Raw genomic sequence first — 10,000 nt, 5'->3', positions numbered from 1 at the left:
AAGTCAGTGAAACCTGATTTTTGTTGCAAATCTCATTCTAACAAACCTTGAATAATGTGTCAATAGAGAGGCACCTTTGGTCGTTTTATCGAAAATGCTGGTAAATGAAATACAATTTTGACCCCTCTGATCCCCCCAGATTGCACCAAATGGCACCTTTGAGCATCCAAAGTTCAAATTTTTTCTGGTTGGAGGGGGGTGCCTGCAGACCCCCCTACAGGCTCACGTCCTACAGATGCTTGGCAGGCTGCCTTTGGCACCCCGACCGCCTCCATGTTCAGAATGACCTGCTCCTACAAATCTTTTTGAGAAGGTAACTCGAGCCGTTCAAAACAGGAGTGACACCAGTGGTCTGACCTTTGTCATCACAACAGTGTGCTTTAACAGGTCTGGAGCAGCCATTCTAAAAGAACGAGAAAGCTTTTGCCATTAGAAAGGCAGCACTTTCTCCTCAGTTACTAAATTGTTAAGGCCCTTAGTGTTGGTCCAGCTGGAGTTTTTGTCCCACAACCTCCTGGCACAGTAGTCTTGTTCTCAACCAACTGCCCCGTTGGCAGTTCAACTTTGATATTGCCAATGTATTTGTAAGTATGCCACAAGTCTTGCCCATTTGTGCAAATTGTTCCTGTGACTAACATGGAAAGTTTTGTATGGGGTTATGCATTGGTTACCTATTAATCGTATTTAAATTTTAACAGCTGGCTGCATGTTAAATCAATTATTATAAAAATGGTACGGTCTGGTTATGGTTGAGCAAAACTTTTCAATCAAGCAATGCATACCAAAAACAATACATTCATTCATTCAATATTAAGATTAATGTGACACTAACAATACTTTAATGTTGTCATGAGGACCACCAAAAACTGTTTGGGTGAGATTTCAGTTGTTTTTAGTATTCAAGCAAACAAGTTTTACATTGGACAACAGCAAAAGTTTTACAAACAACTTGAGACCACAGGAAGCCCAGGCAGTGTGTGTGGGTTCGAAATTTCAAAGACATGCTTTTCTTGCTCTAGAAATATCCTTTAGGGCTTCCATCTCTTTGTTGCTGTTTGTTGATCGCCCTTTTGGATAATCAGTCGTGCTTGAATAAATTCGAACAAAAGCAGAGCGTAAAGTGACCACTTTTATAGTGCTTCTTCATGTTAAGGGTTTTGTGCGCTCTGATTGGCTACTCAAACTCCAAATATCCGTTGATATTCACCTCTGAGCTACTCATGTGGGATTTGCGCCCAGAATGTTGTAATTGTTGCAGGAATAAATAAGTTAAAATCATCTTTTTGTGCTACATTATAGATGTTTGCATGAGTATATACTTACCACTAGCCATCGTCACTTTGGTGAATAGTTGTAACCGGAAAATATACATTCTCAAATAAGGCCAAACTCAAAACCTTTAAAGCGTCAGTATTCGTCATCCACTCGAAGTCTATGTGAGATGAGGTGACAAGCGTCAAAATATTTCGGTCCATACAGATTATTATTCTTTAAATTTTGAACACACACACATTGTCTGTGTTAAGACCTGCAGGTAGCACGTAAGGTATTAAAAAATGAACAAGAAAGAATTACGGTCCTAAAACTCTTTGTGAAATTTGAAAAAAAGTTGCCTGCAAGTTTTTCTTTTAATGCAGCAAGCCTTATTATTCTACTATTTAATTAAATAAAACTTCCTTTTGCAGAAGAAAAAGAAAAAATGCCTAACTTAAAGCATGTGCAGCACCTAGCATCCGCCATGTCCAATTCCGTGATGCCACAGTATTCTGTTGTTCCCTTAAAAACCACACCAAGTGCAGGAAGTATCTTTTCCTATGCGGCCAATGAAAGAGAGGTAGGTTTTATCTTACCTTCCTTTCTAGCATAGTCTCAAGTTCTAGTCACTGTGGTACTATACACCTTATTCCAATCAGTTGAAGAAACTTAAATTATTACTGGGTTGCCGTATGGCAATCCCAGTCGGAAAGTGGGTGGCATTTGTTGGGTGTTTTTTTTTTCCGTGTCGGTAAAAGTCTTGCCTGTCACTCCCCTGCTAAGAGGTGTCTTTGTGCATAGAGCCTTTTGCTCGTATTTTCTTAGGATAGAGAGGGTAGTGGAAATGCGTAGATTTCTCTGGTGGACACAGAATGATAAACTTAACCTGCAATGGCGTCGAAAGTCATGTAACGCGAATGGCGTTTTAGTGGATCTGTGAACAAAATATACCCTTATGAAGCTCAATAATGGCAAGTCAATTGGATAAACTAGGCAGGCGGTGAAAACAAATACCTGGAATCGTAAAAGCGACGAGTAATACACCTTATTCCAAAATGGCCGCTGATTTATGCGGATACAAATTGGCTCTTGTTGCCTCGTTCAAGATAAAATATTCTTTTGAATTTTAAACTTAAGAACGAGGCATCAAGGGCTTATTTGAATGAAAACAAAAGAATATTTAAATGGCGGCCATTTTGGAATAAGGTGTATGGACTTCGACAACAATCTATCGCCCATCGAGCCAAAATCAAAGTGAGCTGTATTTCTAATATTTTACCAAGAGACTGCTGTTATTTAGAACACTGAAACCAAATGAAAATTCCCTGGTATGAAAGCGACGAGTAATGGACTTCGACAACAATCTTTCGCCCGTCGAGCCGAAATCAAAGTGAGCTGTATTTCCAATTTTATCACGAGTGTAGTTTTATTTACAACACTGAAACCAAATGGAAAATTATCTGGTAACTTATGGGTTCAACAAAGTTAGGTAAAAAAAATAATTGGAAATGTGACAGTCAAGAACTATTTGAAAGAAAGCTTGTAGACTATTTTGTGCATCATTCAAGGAAAGGTTCTTCAGGAAAGGGTTTGAACCTGAAGTACATGGTAATTTGACACGATTGAGTTTCTTGTCTTCACGCACGCAATGAAATAGGAAGAGGTTTTCGCCTCTTAGAGCAAATATGTTGTTTGTTTCAATAAATTTTTCGCTGGAAAAGGATACTGTTTCTGCCTTTGTGAATTATAATATGATGTTGTGTATCGAATTTTCGAGCTTAAGGTTGAAATGTGATATGGGAGAATCTTTTTAGTATTGCTCTGTAAGCAGGAAGGGTTCACGAAAATAAACAGGTCTGTTGGAAGCGTGCTTGAGTTTCAACAAAATGAGCCCCAAAATCAGTGAAAAATTGTGACGCCGATGAATAATAAAGTAGCTGCTACTTCCAAAATGATGGAATTACCTGGTGATAAATAACGTCGCACGCGTCTTGGAGAGTAAATTTTGACTTTGCAGAAACAAATAGTCAACCTCAAGAGTTGGGCGATTGTTATCTTTGTTTTGACTTCGCTTATTTTATTGTCAAACTTTATAGCACTTGACAGAAAAAGAAACTTACAAAAACCCGGTATCTTGCCATCATTTGACACAGATGCTTCACTGTTTGGCGAGTAAACATGCCGCGGTAACTTAATCACGGCGCTCGCTGAATGTCACTTTCGATTTTGCGATTTATTTGCGCAGCCAAAAGTAGAATAACAAAATTGAACGTAGCAAAAATCTCCCAGAATGTTTGTCGCTGATCGTAACTTTTTATATTCTATATTCACGGTTCAAAATTAATGTTGTTTTCATGTCGTAAATATTTTATTCTCGATCGACCGTCCCGGAAACTTCCTTCTGCTCTTTCTAAAAACTGTGTATCAATATTTATTTACTTTTGCATCAATATTTGTTTTGCATAAAGCAAGCTAACAGAATCTGTGCCTTGCTGAGTTCGTATTTGTTAGCGTTAATAGTATTTTCGGTCCGATGCTTCTGTTTTATGAAGGGGTATATGTTTTAGGTCACCCATCCACATAGTAACCCCGCTGGATAGGGATTAACTTCAGTGAACTTTTGTATTACAAAGCTGTCAGATGCTCAGAGGGCACGCTTAAACTTGTGGTGAAAAGAAATTGTGAGGGAACTTGAAAATTATCAACATGTCAGCCCAGAAGCCAATGTTTCTCGCTTCTCTTTTATTTTTTATTCTTCAGAGACTGGAATGCTGTAGTCAATACCACACAATGCAGTGCCTTCTGATTTTCTGTAAGACGTACCACAGGCAACCCAGTGTATGCTTCACGGAAGCATCTACAATTGTAGTTTACTTTGAAACTTCAGTGCAGTCATTTAATTGATGTATGCTTGTAGACTCGTAGTGAGAATCACACAATTTATCAACAGCCGATCACCAATTCCGTATAAGAAAAGTCACTAATCATTTTTTCCTGTCTAGTAAGAAGTCATATTTTTGTCAAACTTTCAAGAGTTTGTTTGAGTTAAGCTCCCGTTTTCTTTTTAAAGCAAAGAATTGACCCAGTCAAGAGAAAACTGCTATGAAAGATGGAAAAGGTGGGGGATAACATGGCGATCGTATGTGACTCGATCTGTACTTATCACTCCCCCTGTCATCGAAACTTGCATTGAGGGTTCTCTTTTGCCTTAAAAACTATAATAGTTACTAGTACAGTAGCATATACCAATCCGTTTATGAAATCATACATGTACTTTCTACATTCTCAAGTGAGCTCAAATGACTTGTTTTCAAGCGTTAAACTTAAGCGAGTGACGATTTTGTTTGATCATCATCCTTTGAGTGTCCTGGGCTGTGACGTCACTGTCTCCAATATCATCAGATTTTGCAGCTCCAGTTAATCCTCTAGAGCGCAAGCCCAAGTTGATCCCTCCCTCCTGCAATTGACACAGGTTCTGTCGAGACAAGGTATCCGCTGAATAAATGAACCAGGAGCTCTGCTTTTAGGCTTGGCTAAATCTATATAAATTATTGTATTACAGCATTTCTACAGACAAGCAGGTTTTGATATCATGTTTCTCAATTGCATAGTACCTTACTTAGCCCTGGGGCAACATCATACACCGTTGGTGTCGCTAGTATGTGATATTTAAAAACGATGGGCACTTGCATGACACTTAAATAATAATATTATGATCATTTCCAAAGGCTTTTAGTCACCTGTAGGAGAGTGTTCATAGCCAATATCTCATGAAGTAGCACAGAAGATCATCAAAGGAGAATTTACAATATTGTTTTAGAAAGGGTAACCTCGAGGGATTTCGTCATGACGTGGCTCAACTAGTGCAACATTTCCAAGTCAGCTTTCACCTCCGTTCTGTTAACGAAAGTTGGTCATTTTCCCTTGAAAACTGCTCACCCAGCTAAATCAAACCTGTGGTTTAAAGTGCCCCTGTGACCAAAAAATTAATTCATATTTTTCTTTGGATTTCAAAACTGTGTTAACAAAACACTAAGTGACCCACGTTTTAAGCCTTGATTTCAAAAAGACACCTCTTTATTTGAACTGGAATTTTCCTATTTAATGGTCTGCCATTACTAACATTATGTTCTTGAGAGAGCTGGATCGAGGAGAAAATGACGTCAAAGGCTCACTAGTTTAAGAATGCAATACGTGTGTACGCTGCAAAATTGATATGCAACACGGGGGTTTTGGGCTTTCAGACTTTTAAACTCACACTTTGCATATATAATAAGCTGTGTTCACAAGCTGAAATTTTAAGCTAGTGAGCCTCTGACGTCACGTTTCCCTGGATCCAACCGTCTGAGTTCCAATCGGTCAGTTTTGAACGTGAGTAATGGCGGACCGTGAAATCCAAAACTTACACTCAAAGTAAGCGGCCTTTGGATAAAAATCAAAGCTCAAAAATTTGCCAGTCAGGTGTTAAGCAAACACACTTTCAAAATCTGAAGGAAAAAAGGAAGTGTTTTTTTTTTATCACAGGGGCACTTTAACAGTACCCTCCATCGCCTACCGGTAACTCGCAAGAAACAGAGGCTCTTTTATCGTGCGAAGTCATCTACCTCGCCCCATGCCTGAAACGCATATCGAAAGCAAATTCGTAAACTTTACCTCTCAAGCCATAAAGCAAGCACGAAACGACTATGTATTAAATCTCCTGGATGAAAATCTCCATTCATGCCCAAAAAAAATGTGGAGCTGTACAAAATCCAAGAGGCAGGACATTATAACTGTTCCTTACTTAAAGGTCAATAACCAGGTTAAACTCCTAAAATTAATTTCTGACGATTCTGCAGTTATACTACAGAGCATTTTCCAGCAGTTCTTGGATTCCGGAAATGTTCCTAACGACTGGAACACGCCCTTGTTACTCCTATCCACAAGAAAGATTTGAAATCGTCAATTGGTAACTATAGGCCTATCTCACTCACCTGTGTATCTTGCAAATTACTTGTCAATGAACATATTCTCTGTAGTCATATTATAAAAAACGTATCTACGAACAATCTTCTATCTCCATTCCAGCATGGCTTCAAAAAATTTTAATCCTGTGAGTCCTATGATTATCAGTATCCACGATCTTGCTTCTGCCTTAAGTGGCAGGCGCCAATCCGATGTGGTGCTCTTGGATTTGTCCAAGGCTTTTGATTCTGTCTCTCATCACCAGGGGTTATTTACCAAGTTGGTGCACTATGGTATCAGGAGCAAACTATTGTCTTGGTTCAAAAGTCTTTTAACTGTCAGTCTCAAAAGACTAATTGTTGTAGGTGGTGAGCTTTCTCAATCTGCAGTCACCGCAGGAGTCCCACAAGAATCCATGATAGGGACCTCTCTTATTTCTGCTATTTGTCAACAACTTGCCAGATGGTCTGATTTCTAAATTACGCCTTTTTGCAGATGATTGCGCTAATTACCTTCAACTTACCCCCAATGACTGCCCTTCAAAATGACAATCTGACCTGGAGAAATTCTTTACCCGGTGATCTACTTGGGAACTGTCCTTCAATCCTTCCAAATGCTGTGTTCTTCACGTAACCAAAAAGAAATCACCTCTGAAGCATACCTACTACCTAAATGGCTCCAAACTGTCAGAGACTGATCTGCTCATCCCTATCTTCAGGTGTCCAGGTCTCCAAACTAATGCTCTCAGCTGGAACGAGCATGTCGACTACATGTGAAGGGTCTACCACTCTAAACCTACTTAGACGAAACCAGTGTGTAACTGCTCACCTGAAGTTAAAGCTCGAGCTGACCTCAGCTTTGTAAGACCCATTCTTTGCTATGCCAGCTCCGTCTGGGGTCCATACACCAGACGCAACTCTGATAAGCTCGAGAAGATCCTGAGAGTCATGCTTCCTGCCTTGTATATAACAACTACTTATGGCAACAAAGCGTGATAGCCTAATTGCAGAAACTACATTTAATGGCCAGACCTGTCACCATTGACAAAATGCGACCTACATGTAGTGACCTTGATGTTTAAGATCTTAAAAGGCCTTATTGCTATTCCACCTGAGGATTACGTTACCCTCTCCACCACGGCCACACAAAGAAAAACGATCTTAAATTGAACACTTTTTTTCCACCACTGGGTTGTTTCAAATACTAATCTTGTTTTCTCCCAGAACTGTTATAGACTGTATGTCCGTTCTTCATTATTTACCGGTGGATCTCAAATTGATCTGATCATTTGAGAATTTTATTATATATTTGCACTATGTAATATCATTATTATTATTATTATTATTACATCCTATTATCGTAATCAGTTTTTGCGATATCAATGTTGATTCGGAGGGATTGAGGTTTTTATGCAACAAACACAGTAATGTTTTTTACGGTTTTACTATAAGTAACATTAAAGGAAAATGTTTTCTACCTTTTTTTTTACTGAAACAAGTCAATAGTTTTGTTTTAGCTGATAAAAATACTTGTGTAATTTTAATATTATTATTATTATTTGTTTGTTTGTTACTTCGTGTTTTATTCTTGTTGTATAGCAACATTAGCTTAACCGAGTAATAAACTGAACTGAAAAACTGAAGGTTACATTCCTTTTTTTTTTTGGAAAATTTGAAACCAGGATTTTGTTAAACCCAAAATGTGTCAGTTTCTTGGCTGTGAAAAGGGGTGTGAGATTAACGCATTGACTCCTGAACTGCCGCCATTGACGAGTAAAATCATGTGGCATTACTACACAGAGTAAAATCTATTAAGAACGGTGCCTACTAAATAAATTCAAAGGAAATTTTTGCGTGGTTGTATGGATATGCGGGAAAAGCAGATCTCAACAAGTGTTATAAAATTCCAAAAAGAAAATTGGGGGTAACCACGCATTTTTCAAAGATAATTAATCAATAATATTATTTAGTGAAAAGCTTTAAATTATAAAGCAATGTATGGCATTCCTTTCCTGAAAAATGCATGGCTACCCTCAATTTTCTTTTTGGATAGCAAGAGCACTTGCTAAGTTCTGCTTTCTCCGAATAGTTTTAAACCGGGCAAAAATATATTAGTAACCACTACCGATAGGAAATCCGAGTATCTGGAGATGCGCAGAACGTATGCGCAATAACAATAGTAGGCACCGTCCTTAAGTCTTACTCCCAGGGGTCTATGGGTTAAAGGGGACATATTGCAGAGAAACTTCCTGGCTTATTCAACATGTAATTATTTTCCATCACAGCATGATATCCTTTTACTCAAAAAGTGATAAATCTATAGATTAAGCCAAGCCTAAAAGCGGAGCTCCCTGGTTATTTATTCTGATGTTTCTGTTGCTGCTTTAATAATTAAATCATTTTCTTAGCTTTCTTCTATAGAAAAATTCATTGCCTAACTAGTGAATTCAATGATAAATTTTACGCTATCACGAATCGATGAGTACGATATCGGTTTTTCTAGTGAAATTTACTTTGGAATTCACCAGTTTGGCAATGAATTTTTCTTGAATCGCTTGAGTTTTAAAAGAAAACAAGCACACTCTCAGCGAGCGAATGGAAAAGGAAAAAAGCCATTTCAGAGTCAACTGTCAATACCCAACGAATAGGAATCACGCTAAAATTAGAAGCCATTAAAAAACGTTTTTAGTTCAAGGTCAAAGAAGAGTTTTACTGATGTACTTTATTTCACTTTATCTCTGAAAACGAGATCATTCACATTTTGATGTATTTCATTGAAACTTGGAACAAGAATCGGCAAAATACGGCAATGCAACCAAGAAAGGACGAACTTCAAACAAGATCCGCTCCAACACTTAAATAACGTTTAGGTGCATTAAACAAACTTCTGAAAACACAAGCTAATTTTACGAGAACTCATTGCGATTTCGTGTTGATAACATACGGGCAAAATTTTCTTGTCACTCTCGAGGCACAACGAAAACCAGTGGGGCAAATGGATTAAAAAAAGCACTTAATTTTGTTCGCTCGCATTTTAGAGCGAAACAAACAAACAAATCAACTTTTTCTTTATGTCCAAGAGTACAGATAATTGTTATTTAATTCCAGTTGACAATAAAAGTTCGATTTTCGATTAAATCACCTTTCAAAAATACGCTTCCTCTTTAAATAACGCATCCATAAAAATAAAAAACGGTTTAGTGGCCAAGGAAATAATTTGTGGAGTAACTTCTTCCACTAAAGCTATTACTGGTATTCTGTTTTGTCGTTGTCGTTCTCTTTCGCTCTCCTTTCGTTTTTGTCCTAGACATAGGTCCCCCAGGCATCATGTAACCTTATCAGAGCTTCTAAAGATACGCCAAAAATTGCACTACAGGGAAAAAAGCAGCTCTATGCAAATTAAAAATAAACACTTAGCTTTAAGTTTATATACCTCCGATGCTTGACGTGAATAACTGCGTAGCCACCAGTGTGGACCACAGATATCATGATATGTCAAACTGGATTATTGAAACCAGCAAAAAATGCAGAAAGAAAACATTTTTTAAACCGATTTCCACCTGAACACAAAAAGCGTTGACTTGGTAAGAACTAAAGTTGATGTACTATAGCCGTGTAGCCGCGTCCAGCCACAGAAAGCGCGCGAAAAATGAAGCCTCGTTTATGTTTAGGTGCACTCACAAATGCACACTTACGGGGACAGACATATGAATGCACACCAGCTCTGTGGGGACAGTTCAGAATATGGGGACATTTTCGAGTCCTCACAAAAATGTCCCCAGAAGTTGGCATTTAACTGTAAC

General features: G+C 38.2%; 1 protein-coding gene across 1 annotated transcript in view; it reads left to right on the top strand.

Annotated features, from left to right (window-relative positions):
* The window catches only part of LOC138027581 (carboxypeptidase O-like), an 87,076-nt gene that overhangs the window by 11,098 nt on the left and 65,978 nt on the right, over positions 1-10,000 (top strand). The window contains exon 3 of the mRNA XM_068875123.1: positions 1,686-1,834. Coding sequence (XP_068731224.1) covers positions 1,686-1,834 — 149 coding nt within the window. The remainder of the gene's footprint in view (positions 1-1,685; positions 1,835-10,000) is intronic.

Source organism: Montipora capricornis, chromosome 12 (genome assembly GCF_036669925.1).
Source record: "Montipora capricornis isolate CH-2021 chromosome 12, ASM3666992v2, whole genome shotgun sequence".
Taxonomy (NCBI): domain Eukaryota; kingdom Metazoa; phylum Cnidaria; class Anthozoa; order Scleractinia; family Acroporidae; genus Montipora; species Montipora capricornis.
This window is presented reverse-complemented; position numbering and strand designations above follow the sequence as displayed.